Raw genomic sequence first — 22,533 nt, forward strand, 5'->3', positions numbered from 1 at the left:
CGCTCGGTGCACAAACCATTTTTCCCGTCATTAAATTAGCAAAAGTGGAATCGGACACACCAGTTTAGACCGTGCGCTGTGCGCTTTAGACAATGCTCTTAAGATTGTTAAAAATAGGCCCTATATATCGGTTTGAAATATTTAATTTTTCTTAGTTTTAACAAATGCAGGAAAATCTGTTTACCTACTATCTGTTTAATGTCACGAACATACTATTTGGTTTAATATAGGGCTGTCAAAAGATCAATCACGATTAACCACATACAAAATAAAAGTTTGTTTTTGCATAATATATGCCTGTGCACCGTGTGCAATTATTTTGTATATATAAATACCCACATGCATGTATGTATTAAAAAACATTTACATGTATATATCTATATTTATTAAGATTTTAATATATTTATGTGATATGTAAATAAATAAAAAATACATTAAAATGTTCTTACACTTATACATGTATCTGTGTATTTATGTATATATACATATACATAATATTACACAACAATACACATAAATATATTATGCAAAACAAACTTTTATTTTGTACACGATTAATCGTGATTAATCTTTTGACAGCCCTAGTTTAATCATTTATAAAATGTCATATGTTATTAAAGGGGTCATATTATAAGATTTTTTTTAAAGATAAAATAAATATTTGGTGTCCTCAGAGTGCTTATGGGACGTTTTAGCTCAAAATACTCCATAGATAATTAATTATAGCATGCTAAAATTTCCACTTTGTAGGCGTGAGCAAAAGTGTGCCGTTTTGGGGTGTGTCTTTTAAAATGCAAATGAGCAGATGAAATCACAATGCAAACACTGATCATAATGATGGTGGTTTGTTGTAATTGAAACTCATTGGTGCTGTCAAATTTTTTTCTTTCTCTGCACTAAATGGCAGTGCTGCCGTGGTTGGACAGTGCAGATTAAGGGGCGGTATTATTGTAATTGGCCGTGCTACCTACATCACAAAACAGGTGAAATCTGAACAATCTATTTGTTCACATGCTTGCAGAAAATGGCATATCCAAACAAAGTTTCTCGGTTGATAGTTATCACATTTTCTAGGTTGAAAGAAGTCTGAGGACACAATTATAGCACTTAAACATGAAAAAAGTCAGATTTTCATGATATGTCCCCTTTAAAAGACATATTTATATTTAAGTTTTGTGTAATATTAAACTGTACCTGTCAAAATGATTTGCACTTTTGTGTTTACCTGTGTTATTAGTTTCAGGTGGTTATGGCCTTAGAATGTCGTGACTGGCCAATCAGAATCAAATATTTTAGAATGCCATGCCATAATTCTTGTTAATGTTAATACAGTTATTCAAGTTAGCTCGTGGTGCATTAATTAATGTTAACAGTTACTAAGCTTGATTTTATAAATGTATTAGAAAAATGTCGAAATTAACATGAACTACTATTAATAAATGCTGTAGAAGTATTCATTTTATTGTTATAGTTTATTGTTAGTTCATGTAGCTAATGCATTAACTAATTGTTAACAAACTCTGTTTTTTTAATTTATTTAACATTTTCATTGTTTCACACTTTATTAATTCGTTTAATCCTTAATTTAAATTAATTGCGTAAAATGCATCATAATTTTTTTTAAATATGGTATATTGAAATGCAACAAACGTACAACTTTCACACACAATGCGTCGGTCCTAGCTTGTGTCTGTTTATGCAATTCTGTGCACAATTGTAAATGGAAAAGATTTCCCTTTTGCGACGGCGAAGCTCTCTGTCAGTGTATTTGATGTACATTGAACATTCTGTCAGTCTAGAAGCGGCGAAATGTCTGGAGGCTGTCAGTCTTTCCAGCGTAATCAAAATGAGACAGCCCTGCCGACACCTTGCCATCTCATCTCAGACACATTTACATTGAATCCACTCGCTGAAAGCTTTTTTTCTTACCTTCTTTCACCGGGTATCTGACAAAATGTTGATTCTATAATACATGAAGTGCTGCGTCTCTGCCAAAATAGTCTACGTGTTGTTGGTCTACTGTCCCATTAGGGCTGATGCAGAGAAATATATAGATTCACACACAAACACAATATATATGTGACCCTGTCTCTGAAATCCAGATCAAAGAGATAGTTCACCCAAAAATTTTAATTCTGTCATAACCCACTCACCCCCATGCTGCCACAAACCTGTATACATTTCTTTGTTCTGATGAACACGAGGGAAGATATTTTGAGAAATGTTTGTAACCAAACTGTTTGTGGACCCCATTTACTTCCATGGTATGAAAAAAGAATACTATGGAAGTAAATGGGGTCCACAAAGGGTTTGATTACAAGCATTTCTCAAAATATCTTCTTTTGTGTTCACAAGAACAATGAAATTTATTCAGGTTTGTAACAACATGAGAGTGAGTAAATAATGACAGAATTTTCATTTTTGGGTAAACTGTCTCTTTAAAGTCTCATTAACTAATTATAAGAATAGAAGAATTTAAATTTTGATTTTATTCATTAATTCAATCTTTGGCATGGCCTCAGACAATCTTAAAGATATTAACCCTTTAACTGTTACAGCCCTTTTTGAGTAGTGGGGGTGGTGAAAAGGTGATGTACACCTTCAAATTAATATAACTTTGGCATTTTTTTGGTCTAGAAGCCTAATTTTGGTCTTGTTTTAAAGCAACACCAAAGAGTTTTTTTTTTACCTTAAAATATTGTTTCCAAAAAAGTTTTAGTCGTTCATCCACTCGAAACAGGGGGAACGGCACTTTCACATTCGCTTTGCAGCCCTCTATCGGCCAAAACTGCACTAAAGAAGTTTAAAGAACCAGAACCATCAAGTTGCGGTCCTGTAGTTCGAGTGAAAACTACAAAAACTTGCTTTACGGCAGACCTACAATCCAATCAGAGCCAGCTTTGCTGCAGTATTTATGACAATGGTAATGGACAATTCCGCTTCTAACCTGTAGGGGGAGCAAAGAGCAAAAACTCTTTAGTGTTGCTTTAAAGAAGACACTTTAACATTTTTTACGGAAGTGTCTGGAGGTGAAATATAATTTTTTTATAGCAGTTTACATTTATTTGCAATAAATAAAAAATGCAATATAGTATTATTTTTAATACATAAAATTATCAAAAATTTGAGGGTTGTGATGGTTTGCTGCATACTCTTGTCACAAATTAATAAATTACAGTTACTACATTATTATTATTAATATTATTATTGCTAAAAGGTTTTGAAATATGAAAACTACATTCTTAGACCTTTCCAACAATATATAGTTTGTCGTGATAGATTAAAGGAATATTCCATTTTCCTAAAAGAAAAATCCAGATAATTTACTCACCCCCATGTCATTCAAAATGCCGATGTCTTTCCTCGTTCAGTCCAGAAGAAATTATGTTTTTTGAGGAAAACATTGCAGGATTTTTCTCATTTTAATGGACTTCAATAGAGCCCAACATCCAATACTTAACTCAACACTTAACAGTTTTTTCAACCGAGTTTCAAATAACTATAAACGATCCCAAACGAGGCATAAGGGTCTTATCTAGCGAAACGATTGTCATTTTTGACAAAAAAAATAAAAAACATGCTCTTTTAAACCACAACTTCTCGTCTAGATCCAGTCGTGATGCGTCAGCGTGACCCCAAGCAATACGTCATGACGTCAAGAGGTCACAGAGGACGCACGTGAAACTCCGCCCCAGTGTTTACAAATGGGTTTGAAAGAGAACCGTTCCGACGTTGTTGTATGTCAACTGATACTAATTAATGTCTTTGTGGCAGTTTATTGTTTACAATGTGCGTTTTATATATGTAACACGTGACCATCCCTACGTCACTACGCATTTACGTTAGGTTGCGCTGGACCGGACCTAGACGAAAAGCTGTGGCTTAAAAGAGCATATTCCCCATTTTTCTTGTAAAAAATGACAATCGTCTCGCCAGACAAGACCCTTATGCCTCGTTTGGGATCGTTTATAGTCATTTTGAAACTCTGTTGAAAAAAACTGTTAAGTGTTGAGTTAAGTATTAAATGTTGGGCTCTATTAAAGTCCATTAAAATGAGAAAAATCCTGCAATGTTTTCCTCAAAAAACATAATTTCTTCTCGACTGAACAAAGAAAGACATCAACATTTTGGATGACATGGTGGTGAGTAAATTATCTGGATTTTTCTTTTAAGAAAATGGAATATTCCTTAACATTTACATGAAAAATATTGAAGTAAACTTAGATGTCCCACTCACGGGACAGCGCCAGTTAACGGTTTAAGGTCATTCACGTTTTTTTACATAAATTTATGTAAAAAAACAGTAAATCACAAAAAATGACTGCCAGGGTCTCACACGTATGTATATGTGTGAATATATTTATATATGCTTAAAAAGGTAGACACATGCATGCATTCTCACCTTAAAGTCATAAAGACCCATATGTTCTGAAATTAGCTGATCTAATTAATGAACTGTCTCTTTACTTTGGCAGCCGCTGAGGAATCGTCTCATGATATTCGACTTGTGCAGCAGCTGGTGCCCACTCAAACATTTTCCTATTTCTGCACAAGGTGGATCACGTAACTGTCACTTTATCACTCCTAAAGGCCACGTGAAGGACAAAAGCTGACCTAACAAAACACACACTCGTCACATCCGACCCATAAGATGCCAATCGGGAAGCGCGAGAACTTAGAAGGTTGTTCTTAACAACTCAACATTCAGCAATTTGGTCCGTTAGCCATATAAGGTTGTAAAGTCTGACCGTAAAGTTTACAGAATACGAGAGTTTTGCGATCAGCAGCACATTTATCTGGACACAGATATGATTTAATATTAGCATCAGTCTTTAAAATTTTTTTATCAGTCATTTATTTTGAATTCACGTGTATTTGCTGTTAAACCAAAAATCGGTTTTGTATGCGTGTCTGCAGAGCTGGAACAGGCTGTAACACAGTAGCCCCTTTGTGACCTGATAACATTTATAGTTGTAATGGATTTTTTTAATGGCCGTCATTAACTCGCACAAAGAGGGGTGAAAAAGATTGCTTGTACATTTTTTTGGCGGGTATTTCAGCTTTACAGCATTATGTTCCAGTATGTGTCCTTCCATCATTTTTGTTTTACAGCCCGCGGAGTTGAATAGTTTTAATGCGTAGATTTAGCATCGGCCTTGTATCTTAAATCACGTACAAGATGATTCCATTGTGTTTAATACATTTTTTTTCTCTTTGGTTACTACTTGGAAAGAAATAATTTGACTAATAATTCAGTTTCAAGTTTATTTGCCATGACCTTTTCTCAACGCCAACGTTGGGTCATTAGAAAAGCCTATACACAAAACAAAGACATTTTCATTTGGTACAAAAACATTCAATGATGTATCAAAAATGTTAATAAAAATAATGTCAGCACAAGTGGTCCCTTATTGCCTGTTCATTTACACAATACCATCATCCTAACTGAACTAACTGAATTTATCTCTTAAGGCATACAAGTGAGAAGTAGTCTGGCAGAACTGTATCTCCTTTCACGTTTCTCAACAAGTTCAGCAAACCTCATTACATGAAAATTGAATTTTCCCAAACTACTCCCATCCTGTTTACTTCTCTCATGTTTTACAGCACCGGTCGTGGTTCGTCCTTTGACACCCAACGGTTTTAGTTCGTTTTCTTTTGACCTTTTTTCCTCTGTGGCTCCGACAACTGGATCAAGTTGAAATATATGGCAAAGCCCAGAAAGTGTAGAAAGGAGAGGACGGATACCAGCACTGGAAACAGATCGGGCAACCTAGCCGGGGGCTCCAAACAAACACTCGCAAAGCTCAAACCAGCCATGGCCAGTAGTGAAATCCAAAACTGTAAATGACAGCAGAGAGGAAAAAACATGATTTGATTGCCTTAATTATTAGGACAACATGACATGCATTGCATTCATTCTGCACAAAAAATTTATTAGTTTTTTAAAAAATCGAATCTTATGGACTTACCGGTTACAATTTTTAAAGCCCCCCGACCTAAAAATTCACTTTTAAATGCGTTTCTAACTGTTGGGGATCCCCTATCAATGTGATGTCACAATGATTACATAAGTAATTTTGATAGTCGTGCATATATTATATGAGTGTCCAAAATGGCACCCTCGTTCACTCATTTAGTATTCACTACATACCAAATGTCTGATAGTATTCTATAAAAAGTGTAATGTTAAATGGATATGAGATTTCAAATCTCATATGGATGCAGTTTAGTTAAAGCAACACTATGTAGTTTCCATGTAAAAATGACTTACAGCTCCCCCATGTGGTTGAAAAGCGCAACAGTGCCTGGTATCAGACACTCTTCTGCAGGCAGGGGGAGGGGCGGGGCTGTGTCCTCTACCCTCCACCGCCACTTTCAGTGTGTGCTTGTAGCAGCTAGGAGGCTGCTCAGGTTGCAGCAACAGTACAATTTGTCCAGTTAAAAGTTGTTCTATCACTGAAATAATTTTAGAGACATTATTTAAAGATTAAAAAAAAACTACATAGTGTTGCTTTAAAGTTATGGGTTTCATAACAGTTACTGAATAAAAAAATACAAACAACTAAATAGATGCGGATCAAAAAGGAATCAGATTTTTGTTGCCTGTCCGAACAAAGCCTCATGTCTATTTTTCACCTTGTTTTGTGACAACAAGCCATCTTATGAAGAGAGGTTTAAACATTAACGTGTCTATTTAGGACCGATGGAGTGAAGGATCAGTGGAAATGTTGGTGTGAGCAACACGACCCTCTATGAAACTCTAGCTCAATCCTAAGGCCCCCTTATTTATGTCTCTTGTGTAAATAAATATATCTAGGCAAACCTGTGTTAATGACTCACGCTACATAAATAGCACATCTCCACGTCTCGGACGTTCGCGCGAAGAGCTGCTGAAACGTTCAGTCCTCAAAAGTGCCAAGAAGAGCAAGGGGTCAAACTAATCTTAAAGTTACAGGCAATTTTAAGTTGGGGACTGTATGCTTATCTGACTTCCTCTTGAGCTTCAGCTCCATTAATGTCAGTAGTGTGTAGTAATGGGCAGTGACTGTCAAAGTTAACTTACTTTGCATTTAATGATCGGGCCAAGTTTGAGTTTGGGCAGACAGTACTGACTGACTTTGCGAAAGACGCCCAGCCTTAGCTCTTCATCTGTACTTCTCTCTAAAGCAAAGAGCAGATACATGCTCAGAAAGAGGAACGCCAGTGAGGTCACTATGTAAGGCAGCAACAGACCGTCCTTCAACAGCAGGGGGAGCATGCTATAGGAAACACAAAATACATAGGGCATAATATACACACAGTATGAGCAATTCCAGCATAATGGATGTGACATTTGCAGTTAAAACTTAAAATATAAATTTTCAGAAAATGCATTTATTACCAACATATTGAACAATCTGTTTATGACAAAATCCAGACATCATCATAGACATACATATGTTTTCTAGATTAGATGAGAGAAACATGCATGCGTTTTGGATGTGACTTAAAAATGACCAAAAAAGTTCTTGGAAGACAACATATTTTGTAAGAAATTATGCGAAAACCAGAAGCAATAATACCAAACAAATGGAAGAGAGACTGCACTTCAAAAACAAATAATTATTTTATTTACATTTTTGTATGCACAATCATGAGGAAGAAATAGACGTGACAATTCTAAAAGCGTAACTTGCTTAACTATTAATGTAAAATAACAAAATAAAACACTTTAAAACCTTTTATTTAACTTTTAGACTTTGCCTAGGTATTTAAACTACAAATTATGACATCTGAGATATCAGTAGGGCTAAAAACTTTACTTTTCATGATAAGGTGCATAGAATTGCCCATACAGAATTCTGGTGTAAATATACACTCAAAAATAATTTGCACTTATTTTAATTGAATTTTTAATTGTTAGGAATTATGTATGGAACTCCAAAGCTGACAAAATGATAAATAAATAAATGTGGTAATGTAAAAAATAAAAATACATACATTATATATATAAAGAAATGTAAAAAACAAACAAAAATAAATGAGTATTTATACATGTATTTCCTTATTTATGTATAATTGTATTTTCTCCACATTTATTTATTTATTTATGCTTTTGTCAGCTTTGGAGTTCCATATTATGTAGCTGAATAGTTTTGTAGGTAAACCTGTATGCTGTATGTTTGAACCTAGAAACCAATTTGCTGTGCTTGCTTTTTGTGTCATTAACTCTTCAGTTTCTTTAGTTGATTTATGTATTTTTAAGTAAATTATAATGGGAGATATGTGCCTGTGACTAGGGCTGTCACGATTATGAAATTTGGCTGACGGTTAATTGCCTAATAAATTGTGACGATTATGACGATTAATTGCCTGTTTAAGGGCTTTGGCGATTATGACGATTAATTGTCTGTTTTGTTGCTTTGACATTTAATTCTCATAATTTTTTTGGGTTGTTCATGAAATAATTTTCACACATTGTTGTAAATATTTAAATTAAATATTTTGCAAGGTTTACCTGGCAGTAAATATCAATACACATAACACATATTTAAAAGTAATCTGATAATGTCTCATTTATACAGGCGCTGCAGCTCCCCCTTGTGTTTTTTAGAGAGATGTGCAATCATTGCGGTGATCTGAAATCATTGCGATGAGGTTAAACAATCGCGATGAGACGATTATTTAATAATTGAGACAGCCCTACCTGTGACTGTCACAAAACAAAACCTTATAATACAAAGCCTCATCATCACCCCATCTTGGTTTATTTAGCAATTTATTATATAACTGGTAATGATAGAAAGTGCAAAAATGAGTAGGGGGTCGCACACCGTACTAGAAGCGCTGCGTCACGTCTAGGACAACTTGGAGGTATCGTACACCGGAAGTGCATATTAAATAGCGCAAGCTTATTCAGCGTTTACTTCAAAATGCAAAATATACGTTAACAGCCAATGTTAATTGCTAACTATTTGGGACAAATATGATGTTATTTAATGTTAAACTATGTGAGTGGCTCTCTCTGGTGCAACAGGGATTTGAGCAGCGTCCAGTCTCACAGCGGAAAGTCGCCAACAGCCGCCGCCGGTGTGGTACATTCATAGGAAATAATGTGTTCTGTTTTTAGGTTCATGACGCGACGCTGTGCTTCCCGTCCGCTGTGCGACCCCCTTTAAAGTCATAGTCATTTCTACATTCCTTATTTAGTATACGCAGAACTAATAATATGCAAATTAGTCTCCGTCTCTACTAAATTGCACAGCTCGGCCATATATATGATTATGCTAATAGACGCCTCCACCCTTTTGTACACGTAAATGGATGCTATTATCGCTAGCTCCAGACAAATAACTGTCAAGTCCGGTTTCACAATGCACACGTGAACTGCGCATTTGGCTAATTGTTTTAAACACTGATGTTAGCGGGTTAGACTATTACACACTTAGTTCAGCACACGTGAGTTAAAATGTGACGATGTGACGTAGCAAACCAATGCGATTTCAATAAGATGTCTTTGGAAAACTAAAAATATAATGAATAAAATACACCAGCAATGGTGTTGAATGATGAATTTGCACATGGGTTGCCTTAAAGCATATTACATAAACATACATATGAAGAGTTTCGTTGCAAAACGAGATAACCACCGTTTTTATAATTGTTCAGAAATCTCGTTTTTTGGTTGTGCATTCCTATTAATTTCAATTCAACTGCAGTTGCTTTGTTTGGATTTAAACCTTCACAACTTAACAAATACAGCTAAGTAGCACCATAAAACAAAATAATAACATGATAACATAATAATAAACATGTTTTGACAAAAATGTTAAAAAATGGATTTATCTCGTTTTGCAACAAAACTTCATATAAACAACAATTTTCACCACAGTGGGAGTTTAAACTAAAGTCAAAGCTTAGCTTCACAATCATTTGTCTGAAAAACAATAACGTGTGCACCAACCTTTTCCTATTATCAAACATACTGCCGTTGAGAAAGTGCGCTGACAAAATTAAAAAATCTTTGTGTACGCAGAATAGGTCGTGGAGATTAAAAAACAATACAAATTGTGAAATTTGATGGCACAACGTTTTGGAATAATTAGTAAAAAAATGGAAATTATTGAGGCATAGAAAATTGTGGCAATATGTGTGCTTTTGCAGATATTTTTCCTACTGGTGGAACAATTACTCTGTCATAGAATATAATCCAATTATCTTCCATAACAAAGAGCTTCATGTCTTCAGCCAAGAAACATAAATATGTAGCATTAAAACTGTATTTGTGGATGCGAGTAGTGTAATTGCAAAGAATGGTGGGCTGTGTTTATACAAAGGGGTCTTAGTTTAATGGTATGTGGGCTATGTCATGTAAGCCGGTGATATCCTTACACTAAACTATGCATCCAACAATTAGTCTCGACAGCTGGGACTCCCCTACAAGCTACTACACTTCCTCTAACTATATATTTGCTGATCTCGTTTCTATCTTGGCCATGAGGATTAACTTATTTATAGCAATGCCATTTTAATTAAGTAACAGATATTGATAGGATCTTACCTGAAAGTTGACGTTAGAGAAAACCAAATGGCAATCAGAGGTATTTCGTTGATGATGAGGCAAACCGGTCTAAAGAAAACACATTACGTTATATTAAATGTATGCATTTGCAAATACGTATATTCAAGGTAACTTACAGTAATTTGTATAGTGACAATAACATTACCACTAAATCTTTTTTTAAAGCAAGTGCCCAAATATTCCTACAGCTCTTTCCATTAGCCTTCATCAGGAAGTCCCGCCTCCAAACTAACATCACTGGTTGAGCCAGAAGTTGACATGTCAGAAGGTACATTTACCATTGCCTATACTAATTTCTTTGCTCACACAATGTTTAAATGTATGACTCTCTGTGTTTTTGGATCAAGTAGTATTAATTATTTTAAGGTGCTTACAAGGCTGCTAGAAGTATGGACTTCTCATGTACTTGGAAGGAGAACAGGAAGAAAGCCAGGGAGGAGTTTGCCTACAGTAAAAACAGACAGGGGCGTCAGCGGTCAAAAATACAAACCGTCATAGGCAAACACATAACCGTGACGCCACTTACCAATGCGAGCTTGAACTGCCACAGAGTCGGCCTGAACAACAGTTTTATTGATGAAGGCAGGACGAACAAAAGAGTGAGAGCAAGACTGCAAGAAAACAAAACAAACAATTTTATCCGTTACATCTATGAATTAATGAAAGATTTACTATACACACAAACAGAGTGAAGAAATACGATCAAGTGCCGCTGTTGCCAAACTCGTAATCTATCCCATGGAACCGGAGGACGCGGCTGCCTGATCTTTTTATACATCCTCACGGTAAACAAGAAAGATCTCTGCATGCGGTACATGCATGAAATACTGGCACAGGCTGAGAAGCACTCATAGAATGACTTTAACCCCTCAATCATCGCTCTCTCGGACTTGAAGGAAAGGTGGGATGATATAGCGAAACATAGGGTGGGAATAAGGACCCTTTATTAGAATTGAGTAACCCTACTGGGACAAGATGTGAGCTACGTAAACAGACCAGGGCAAGCATGTGTATCCAAATCAATCTGTTCATTTGTTCATGTAAAAAGATATATTTTTTAACACTAATCATAGCCTAATCTGTTTAGTGTATTTTAACTCGAGAGATAATAGGCCAAAACTAGAGATTCGTTTCCTTGGGCCGAATGTCCACCAAAGCGTTTTTAAAGCGGCCAGGCGCTCTTCCAAAAATGACACCTTTGGGCACTTGCCAGCGTTGGTCCAACTTAAAAATGTAAGTTACTTAAATTGTTTAATTAATTCAACTTAAAAATATTATCAATTTATATTTTTAAGTTAAATTAAAGGGACACAAGGCAGCATTTTTATGTTAATAAATCATCTTCGTAAGTCGGTATATGGTTAAATGATTACATGACGAATGAAGACTCTCTCGCCCGCCCCTACCGTCTGTAGGAAGAATACCCCACTTGCAAGTTCGCTGTATCCGACCCGGTGTCCTTCAGTCTCGTAAAGTCTCAGATATAGAAAGCATTTACTCCCAGACACTAGGGGGAGCTAGTAGAGAAATAATACTCAGACTTGCCTTGTGTCCCTTTAACTCAAAATAAACCAACAAACTTTTTTTACAGTGGGAAGTGTGCTATGATACTTCTGTTTTGTTTATTTGCTGTTTTACGATGCAGCGGTATATGGTATTTGTCCCGCTCCTCCTCCACTGAAATTGGATGGCTTATGCTGCGTTCAGACCAGCCGTGGTAGAGGGGCGAGTGATTTCAATGTTAAGTAAATGTAAAGAAGCGATGACGCGCGTCTGGAGGTCTGGCGGTGCAAATGAGGTGTTTAGTGCGGTAGACGCGATTCCGCCTCATTCGCATGTCTAGTTTGCGCGAATGGCGAGGCAAACGCGCGAGTTGAAAAATTTGAACTTTGGCGAAAAACGTGCCACGCTAACCAATCAGGAGCTTGCTCTAGTAGTGACGTGATTACAGGAAGTTGCAGAAGCCCCTCCCATGACGCGAATTTCTGCGTGAATGTCTCGATGACTATACATTTTTTACGCACGGCTTTCACGCACAAATTAAGCGAGTAAGCTCAAAATGTTCAAGCGTCTAACTAGATGCAGTAGACGTGAATTTGATGCCTCTGGTTGACGCAGCTGGTGTGAACCCACAGTGAGTGAAAACTGACATTGTAGAGTTCAGTACTTTTCCCAAAGTTGAACATTTTTCAACTCTCAGTGACTGATAAAAAGTGCCGAATGCTCAGCCCCTCGCCAGCTTCCAGCATTTTGTTTTTGAAAACAACTGAAAAAATACTTTGGTGGACACGGGACCTTACTCACATTTTTGCGTTCCCTAACACAAAAACATGCTAAATTCATTACCAACATTTTTGGCAAGTCAGAAATACATTTTTATGAATTCAGTTGAATGTTGTTTTTTATAGAAAAATTTTAAATTAATTTTGAGAAAATTAATTTCGGACCCTGCACAAATAGACTTAAAGCAGAGTTTAAAAGATTGTCCGAAATTACGAAGACAATTTATTCAAAGAAATAATCTTAACCAAGCCCTTGCACCTGCAGATTAGCGCATATTATTAGTCACAAAATCTCTGCTATCATTAACTACCCATAATCCCTCTGTGCCCTCCAATATAATGAGCTGTGTTCTGCAAACTTGGTAAGAAGGAATAAACTGAAAGAGATTGATAGGAGAGATACATACAGAGACAAAGTGAGGGTGGTGGGTAAATGGATGGTGAAGGATTACCTGAGGAACAGCTGAGTCTCTCTGGACAGCAGGGTCTTGATCTTTATCAGCACATTCAAGCTGCACCATGTGTTAGCCACTTTATCCTGTCAACAAACACATGCTGTCAAAGTCACCATACTAATGCGCTTCGGACAGCATGACAACGAGAACGAATGATCCACTGACCGCTATCAGTTTTCCGTTCTTCATAAACAGTTGTTTAAATTGGTGTAAATCAGGGGTGTCAAACTCATTTTAGGTTTCGGGATGGATTAAGTTTTTGCTAAAAAGCATAAGTTTGCGTACAAACAAGTGTCAAATGCTGCATAAATGGTTTTACATTATACTTTAACATGGAAGACAACAAATTATATATTTTATTTGTCACCAAGTATTCCTTTACAGTACTGTGAAAAAGTCTTAGGCCAAACTTGTTGTTTTAGAAGTTTTAATGTCCATCCATATTTATTTTTCAATTTATTTTATTAAGATACAAACAGAAAATACAGGAAATATGTACAAAAAAATATAAGTAAAAAGACTATTTAATTTTATTTAGGTTTAAAAGATCCTGCAGTTTCCTGCTATTGCTCAAGAGAAAAGGGGAGTTTACCCTAAAAACTTGACACATCAGTTTACATTTTTATACAGTTTTTAATACTATATACACATTTTCTGGATGTATTCCATCAAAGAGACAATTATATACGATCACTTGCAAAAACAACAAATCTAAGACTTTTGCACAGTACTGTACATTTTTCATATTAAAAATAAATGACTATTAGCTAATTTTATTAAAACTTCTTCCTCAAATAATCTGGAAGGCCCCACTAAATCACATTTTGCTCATGAGCTGTGTCGTTTGCACCCCAAAGCATAGATATATAGATATATAATAAATACAGTGTATGCATGTGACGGTGTCCATTTTTCATGTAATCATAATCACTAGGACTTTTATCACGTTATTATCATATTATAGACGGTTTCATTGGACAGCGTGCGTTCTCATGGTTACGCATGTGGACGTAACTTAATTTCTGGTCTCTGCTTGTTTAATGGTCTGGCTAGTGGCTAAACTAAACTCTGGAACAAATACCTCGTTGAAAATAATAAATGTTTTGGTTTCCTAAAGATGAGGGGAGACGGCGATCATGGATCACCGCTATGTGAAAGGAGGTTTGGCAGCTGATAGTTCAAATTTTATACATTTATATAGTACACATTTTACACCAGGGGTATCCAAAGTGGTGCACGTGTCCGTGAGGTGTCCGCCAAAGCAGATTGTAATATTTATTTATTACATATTTTTTATATTAGCTTAGCTTGGTTTACGTATGTTAACATTTTAAACAATACTAAAACATATCAACAAGTAAATAAAAATGTAAATGTTTTTAACTATATTAAAAAAAGTAGCCCTCCATATTGTTTTATCCATTGTGGTAGCCCTTGCTCACAAAAAGGTTGGAGACCCCTGATTTACACAGTAATGTTAACTTAGTGTAGTTTTTGATACGCTTTGATTTGAACTAAGATAATCTTCTTGTTGTTTATTTAGCTTGTTATCAGAAATAAACTACTCTTAGAGGACTCTGTTGTTATTGATCCTTGTGAAGGTTAACGTAAGTTATGTTTGTTCCATGAAAGCCGTTTGTTTATGCTGTTACTGCTGAAACCGTCTATACCACAGGACTGTTAAGTGCTTTATTCTTATTGGTTGAGAAACGTTCTACAGGTGTGCATTATTTTTTAGTCAATTCAATTCAATTTTATTTATATAGCGCTTTTCACAATAGTTAATTGTTTCAAAGCAACTAATAGATGTATGAAAAGCATAGAAAAACGAGCATAGTAATAATGTAACGTATACAGTAAAGTAGTAAGTTAAGCCAAAGGTGGCGGACTCTCCAGGGGATGAAAAACCCCCCTATAGGAGAAAAACCCTCCTGGCTTGTCCAGGGGGAAAACTCCAAGGAGGGAAAAATGAACATCTATGACGTATTTCCAGGTCTGTCGACCTGATTATCATCACTACACCAAGTTTAACTGAAATAAGGGATTTGTTTAATTTCAACAAATAAATCATCAATGTGTGTGTGTGTGTGTGTGTGTGTGTGTGTGTGTGTGTGTGTGTGTGTGTGTGTGTGTGCGTGTGTGTGGTAGCAAAAGAAACACATTGAAAAGAATGAATAAAATAATTCAAAGAGAAGAAAATTAATACAATAAATAAACACTGATTGCCTGCTTGTTCAGTTTTGTTTTTGCTTCATTCCTAATAATATAAAACTAGAACAAATTATACACAAATACTTAAGAAAAAATGTATATAGAAATATTGATAGGCCAACTTTGTTTGTCACATTGTTCCCATTACTGCAACACAACACAAGCGCAAACTCGCACTTTTACTCCCGCTCTCTCGCTGTGAAATGACGTTTTGGAATTAGCAACTGAGGGTTTAGATGAGGTGCGTAAGAAAATAGTCCTACTCACAATAGCATTTTAAGGACAAAACCTGTGAAATGTCTTAAAATAAAACATCCAAACAATGTCTTGTTGTGTCCGCATTACCACCTCTGTACATTATTTTAGAATAATTCAACACCCCGTCGCCAATTATTCCTTACGTACTGGATTACATTTTATTGTTATTCTTAACTTATTCCCCACCATTGACGAGTTATCTCATCAATTAAAATCCTCTTACCCAATTTATAAAAAAAACTGCAGCAAAAAATTATTTATTAATTTTACACTCCGTGTATGTTTTGATAATAATTTTGAATCCGATATCTAACAAAATTCCTTCACAAAAATGCAATAATTTCAGCTTTTTGCTAAAAAATTATTTTTGAAGAAAAATGTCAATATTTAAGAGTTTATAAACAGAAAAAAATAAAGATAGGACTTTTTCCCCCCTGTTTGTTTGTTGTTTGTTTGAAAGCAGACGGTCTGTTCTTTTAATTGATGTATTTGTATGCTTATATATTTTTAGAAGAAAATGTTCCTGTAAGACATTTTGTGAAACTTTTGTGAAAATCTAAAAAAAAATGTTGGCAGGCAACTTTTCAAAAAAAAAAAAAAAACAAGACTGGTGGGAAATGAGTTAACTATGTTTTAGTTGGTTACTTTTTTAATATCAAAATATTTGAAATAATGTAAATTTAAATACAGTGACTTGAGCATTTAAGAAACTAAATGAACATTTACATTTATCTACAATTTATGATTTAATATTTTAATGAATAACTGAATATGCAAATACGTTTAGCATTTTATTATAAAGCAGTTACTGATAAAATAAAGTCTATTATGAATAGAAGAATAATGGCAATTTTTAAATTAAGCACAATTCGTAAATTAACAACTATATGATGTTAATTACAGTTTTTTTGTAGTAAATGTCAGTAATTGGTTATTTGTGACATTTAATAGCCAGACATATTTACTGTCGTCAATAAACAACACATATGCAAGGGCTGTGCTAAAACATTATGAATCTTGACTTTGTTATGGGAAGTAAGCTACTAAAAAAAAAATAAAACAGTTAATAAGCTATATCGAATTATACAATTTGCCCATATTCATAATATTGTGCGAATAAATAAGCACAATAAACAATATTATAATAAGTCTACAGTGTGTAACCCTACTATTCATGTCATAACACCAATGTTATCAGTGTTCAAGGGTTTTTTCAATATTGTCCGATTTTTTTTCAACACTGACATGTTTGCTGCAAAAATATTATGATTTTCTATAACGACACTGAAAGATTCATGATCACGCTTACAAAATTAGCACAGACAAATAAGGTAAGCATCTTTAAATGGCATGTGGATTTTGAAGAGAAAGCACATAAGTGGCATTACTCAGAGTAATCATTTCCCAACTGAAAGTGCAATAAAAATTCCTGTGGGCATTCTTGGGGGGCATTTATACAAAGGGCAAGGGTGAGGTATTGCTCTCTCATAAATTTTCCAGTCAAGTAACCGGGATGTCAAAAAAAGCTATGCACTTATTTGTAAACTTATGGACACGTGGTTGAATGTATGATGCTAATCTTATGACTTTCTTACCGCATGCCAAGCACTTTAATACCGACAGCGATCTTGCTCCGACAGAGGGCCAAATTTTACCTTTTAGGAAGCCGATCCCTTATGAGTAACTCTTGACCTTTTCGCTAGGATACCGCCATGTGAATCCCCACAGACGGGTGGCCTTTAGCAGTTGTGCAACCGTGGAATTAATACATGATATGAAAGTTTCAGGTCTGCTTCTGAGAATCTGCATTCTGCTCGGTCCTCGAAAACACAGCTGCTGCTTTTCACAGCTGTGTGTATGTACGAGGAGACACTACAGCTGAAGATGAGACTCACTGCAACCAATGAAGTTAATGCACTCCCGTTAATGCACTTGGGTAAACTTTCACAGTGTATTCTGGACTCTGACCCAGATTTCCTAAATGTGCTTTTCACACTTGAAATTGTTAATCCAGTGGCACTCTAAAGCCTGGGTAAATGTAATCCCGGGTTGTCTTGTTCCATGTTTTACACTGTTCGTATTAAGGTTTTGAGTTTTTTTATACTATATATGTATATGTAGACCCTGGTTAATGTTCTTAGTTGCAGATTTTAAGGACAATGCCTTAAAGTTCAGACAGCTGACTTGTTACCATTTTGTTAGTCTCAGCCTCAGACGTCACGCCTACAGAATGTTGGCTAAATGTCTGATGTGTATTGTACACTTAACTGGAAACCCTGTGGGAATGTCGAAGTCGCCTTCTGATTTGTTGAAATTAAACAGATTTCCGGGTCATGAGTGTCGCGAATTTTTCAGGATTCTCATGTTTAATCGAACAATTAAAAGTTGTTAAAATTGTAAGTGAAACAAATTAATACAGACACCGTGCTACAAGCCAAAGCTTTAATTGTTAGAGCTCGACCGTGCTCAGCCAATCACCTTTCCCCCACGGGCACACGCACAGGGGTGCGTTTCCCAAACAATGACGTAACTCGTTGCTGAACGACCATAGTACGATGCATCGTTGGAGAAACGAACTACCTTGTCACGACTGTTTCCCAAAAGCATAGTAACTTTGTCGCACGTTCGTCGTTTGAACACAACATAGTTGATGATGTCACATGGGAGGTGAAGTACTAATTAATCTGTGCAAATCGATTTAATGGCAGATTATTGCTGTAAATAACATATATTGCATTGGAAGACTGATTTTGTTATTGTGATTTAGTTTTCTGTTGTTTATTTTCAAGATATTTAATTCACGGGCAAGTTCCCTCTTACGTCACTCCTCCCAGGGTTTCCCCACAGTCTTAAAGCTCGTTGCTGTGCACATGCGCACTTTTCAAATGCAGCGCTTTCATTCTGTTTACAAATTTTAAGACGTAAAATAAAATTGTAATATATTTAGAATGATGGATATAGACTGTACTACATGTTTTTTGCTTATTTTGTTCAAAAGCATGATCAACATAAGTCTACATATGATAATAACAAGGTCAAGAGCTGTCGTTCCAATGACACAAGTTAGCGATGCAGTTTGCGAATGTTCGTTTGAATGATGGTTTAGAGAAACACCAAATCGTTGAACGATGTTAATAACGATGGAACTTACGATGTTCGTTGGCTAAGGATGCTTTTGGAAAACGCAACCCAGGATTGTGGGATATCGTTGAAGGATACATCTATGCTGCCTTTAGAATTACTGCTTTTAGAAAAATTCCTGTTTTAAGTGTACTGACACAAAAAGCTAACAAATAGTGTTTTCGTTTATGATGGTTGACTGTTGATGAACAACTCATGGTGACAATCTAGCAAAATATTATTGTTAAGAATTCTCTGACGTAGCAGGGTGGGAGGAGCTATGTCTCCACAGCTGCATTAAATTGTTAATTAGTGGCTCTTTGTTCAGTGTGGCATTCAACAGCTCATGGGGAGATTCAGAGTTGATGAGTCCTTGAATTAGTAAGTTTATGTTGTATTATTTCTGTATTTCTTTAAATATATATTCAAGTAAATTTAATGTTTAGTAATATTGTTTGGTTTATATTTGTAATCTGTGTGATTTGATTTGTTTAAGTTGTAAAATGTTTGTTTGCTTTGTTTGATTTAGAAACCATACAACTCTGGTCTCATGATTGCTTGAGAGACAATAAAATGTTAAGGAACTGGATTATTTGGAGCTTCTGTGTTTTAATGGGCACACCATCCTGGTAACACTTTGCCTGAACTAGCTTCTATCCTTATTAGTAATTTACAAGGTCCTTCGAGCCGGATAGGTTGCTAGGATGGAGAAAGATGATGTTGTGAGACCTAAACGGACAGTTAGACCTCCTAAATGGCATCAAGATTATGAACTTTCTCAGCCAAGCGTATCAGCTTGCACACAAAGACCAATGTCTGCTGATCATGTGTCTGTGGAGATGACAGAAGGGGCTTCCATATCTGATACTAGAGCTGAGATGAGAATTCTGTCTGAGGATGTGCAACAAATAAAGGGAATGTTATCAGAACTGGGACAGTCAATGAGAGCTATGCAACTAAGAGGCCAAAGTTCTTCCTTTTCTATTAGTTCTGATTGCAGTTCTACTAAAGCATCTCCTGTTGTTCACCAGACTAAGGTGGATGATATTAATAAAGTTCCTCTTGCCCTTGAATTGGGTGAATGTCTAAGACAACATGAAGCAAATAGAGATATTGATCCATCTACATTACCTCCTCGACTTAGTAGACAAAGTACTTTCCCTCTTCCACCACGATCTATGTTGCCTACACCATTGCCACCAGATGGAAGAGTATCATTAGAGACTGGTTCCTCACAATGTCCTAATTTACCCATGTTAAATGAGTCTGCTAATTCTGTTCACTTAAGGGCACAGCTTTCAGAGAATCCTGTTGTCGCAAGTACGAGTCAAGTTCAGTTTGGTAATGGTCTCCCTTGGCCATCTTTACATCAACAGCCATTAAATCCAGTTTATCTGTGTAATGATCAAGCAATACGGAACTATGGGCCTAGTTCTAGTCAGATGCAGAGTAATGCATGTTTTCCATGGATGCTCCCAAACTATCCTGCCCCCTTTCCGCCTCCTGTGTTGTATCCACCTTATGGTTCATTTGTCCATCCAAGCCATGCTTTTCCAATGTCGGTACCCTCATATAGTCAAGCTCCTTTTATGCCACCAACTCAGATTACAGCAGGTGCTCCCTTTCAGGGGCTTCCACAAATGGCTACTAGTAGTAATACTCCCCTACCTCAGATGTTGTCAGGTCCTCCACCAACAGTCCAAATTGGACATTCAAATGCAAGTCAACCTATATCAGCTTATGTTCAGTCATCTTCAGCACTGGGCCCTCCTAGAGTCTCTGCGGTAGAAAGACCATCATTTCCGTATTTCAAAACTGATGATCCTCAAGAATTTGCAATGCTGAATATGGCCTTGAGAAATTTGCTGCCAGTTGAGGAAACTGAACAATATAAATATCATATTCTTTTGGATCACTTAAAGTTGGATGCTGCTCGTCATTTAGCCCTTGCATATGCTCATGATCCTCAGCCTTACACTACTGCCCTAAAAGCCCTCCAAAGAAAATATGGTCAGCCTCAACACCTAGTGCTACGGGAGATAGCTTTTATTCAGAGCTTACCAGTCATTCGTTCTGGGGATTCTACTGGATTCAGTCAGTTTGCACTACGAGTGCAGGCCTTAGTAGGCATGCTTCAGTCATGGGGGCAGAATGAAGGAGCAAATGAATTGGCATGTGCTTCTCATGTTCACCAACTATTAAGTAAACTTCCAGCAAATCATGTGTCCAACTTTGCTAGACATGCTCGAGCTGTTCGGCCAGATGTTCCTTATAATTTAGTGGATTTTGCAAAATGGCTAGAGGAGGAAGCAGAATGCCAAAGCTTGGTGGTTCAAGTATCTGACCAGTCTAAAGGAGCAACAAAGTTTCAAAGTAGAGATGGGAGACCACTGAAATCTTTATCTTCTACAGCTACCTTCTTGCAGGGTATTAATCAGGAGGGAAATGGGAAGCCCTATGGAATGGTTAATCAATCTAACAATTCAAATAGCAAGCAACCAGTAGAACCCCAAATCTTTTGTGCCTTCTGTGGTAGAACCCATCATTTGAATCAGTGTCCTGAGTTCTTACAGTTTGATGTAAATGCAAAGAGAAAATGGATCTTGGATAACAATCGTTGTTAAAGATGTGGATGGACACATCATTCCTCTAACTGTAATTTGAAGAGAGATTGTCCATCCTGTAAAGAACGTCATTTAGGAGTCATGCATGAAGTTAATGCTTATAAACCTGACTCTGGCATATTCTACTTAAGCAAACCGAGTGGCCCAAATTCTGTGCTTTTGCTTATGCAATTCTTGATGATGGTTCAGAAAAGACCATGCTTTTGTCTCCTGCTGCTGAGATGCTGGGCCTGAATGGGGCGGCTGAGTGCTTGAAGCTGCAAATGACTCGACAGGGTATTGAAGAGATTGATGGAGCTAATGTTACCTTTTCTGTTTCTCCAGCAAATTTGAAGCACAAGAAATATCAGATCAAGGCAGCATTCACAGCTAAGATGTTGGACCTACCTGAGCAGACTTATCCTATCCATACTCTTCAACGATGTTATCAACATCTTAAAGATATCCCTCTGGAAGAATTCCATCAAGTTAAGCCTCTGTTACTTATAGGTGCAGATTATCCCCATTTGTTATGCTCTACTGAGAGAGTGGTGCTAGGCCCTCCGGGAAGCCCAGCTGCATTGCATACTCGCCTAGGATGGGTATTACAAGGACCCATTTCATTAGTACAGGAGAAGAGCTCTGTTTCTCAGTGTCACTTCTTAGCTTCATCTAAGGATCAGCTACAGCTGGATGTAGAAAAAATGTGGCAAGTGGATGTAATTCCATACGTCCAGATGTCGAAGAATACTCACAGGTCAAGGCAAGATCAAGAGGCTCTTGAGTGTTTGGAGAGGAGAACAGAACGAGCTGAGGTAAACGGGGTGGCAAGATATGCTACTCCCTTACTTCGAGTTAAACATACACCTAAATGGAATGCCCCTTTGCAATCCGTTATGTCAGCATTACGTCGTACAGAGCGTCAGCTCATAAGTAATCCAGAACGTGCAGCAATATATAACCAAGAGATTCAAAAGTTAGAGCAAGCTGTTTATGTGAAGAAACTGACTCCAAGGGAAATAACGTCTTCTGATGAATCT

The 22,533-nt window shown here is 36.5% G+C and overlaps 2 protein-coding genes across 3 annotated transcripts in view; one reads left to right on the top strand and one right to left on the bottom strand.

The window, feature by feature from the left end:
• The window catches only part of itgb3bp (integrin subunit beta 3 binding protein), a 61,327-nt gene that overhangs the window by 16,367 nt on the left and 22,427 nt on the right, over positions 1-22,533 (top strand). The window contains exon 9 of one of the 2 annotated variants that reach the window (XM_055212522.2): positions 4,476-5,251. The exons of the other annotated variant lie outside the window; for it this stretch is intronic. Within the exon in view, the coding sequence (XP_055068497.2) occupies positions 4,476-4,482 (7 nt within the window). The 3' untranslated portion in view covers positions 4,483-5,251. Of the gene's footprint in view, positions 1-4,475; positions 5,252-22,533 lie in introns of those variants that run through there. 2 annotated transcript variants of the gene reach the window in all.
• Positions 5,252-22,533, bottom strand: part of alg6 (ALG6 alpha-1,3-glucosyltransferase) — a 28,290-nt gene continuing 11,008 nt past the window's right edge. Inside the window, exons 9-14 of the mRNA XM_055212516.2 lie at positions 13,299-13,384; positions 11,091-11,175; positions 10,939-11,009; positions 10,544-10,612; positions 7,067-7,262; positions 5,252-5,841 (exon numbers count right to left, since the gene is read on the bottom strand). Of these exons, the coding sequence (XP_055068491.2) occupies positions 5,644-5,841; positions 7,067-7,262; positions 10,544-10,612; positions 10,939-11,009; positions 11,091-11,175; positions 13,299-13,384 (705 nt within the window). The 3' untranslated portion in view covers positions 5,252-5,643. The remainder of the gene's footprint in view (positions 5,842-7,066; positions 7,263-10,543; positions 10,613-10,938; positions 11,010-11,090; positions 11,176-13,298; positions 13,385-22,533) is intronic.

Source organism: Misgurnus anguillicaudatus, chromosome 8 (assembly GCF_027580225.2).
Source record: "Misgurnus anguillicaudatus chromosome 8, ASM2758022v2, whole genome shotgun sequence".
NCBI lineage: Eukaryota > Metazoa > Chordata > Actinopteri > Cypriniformes > Cobitidae > Misgurnus > Misgurnus anguillicaudatus.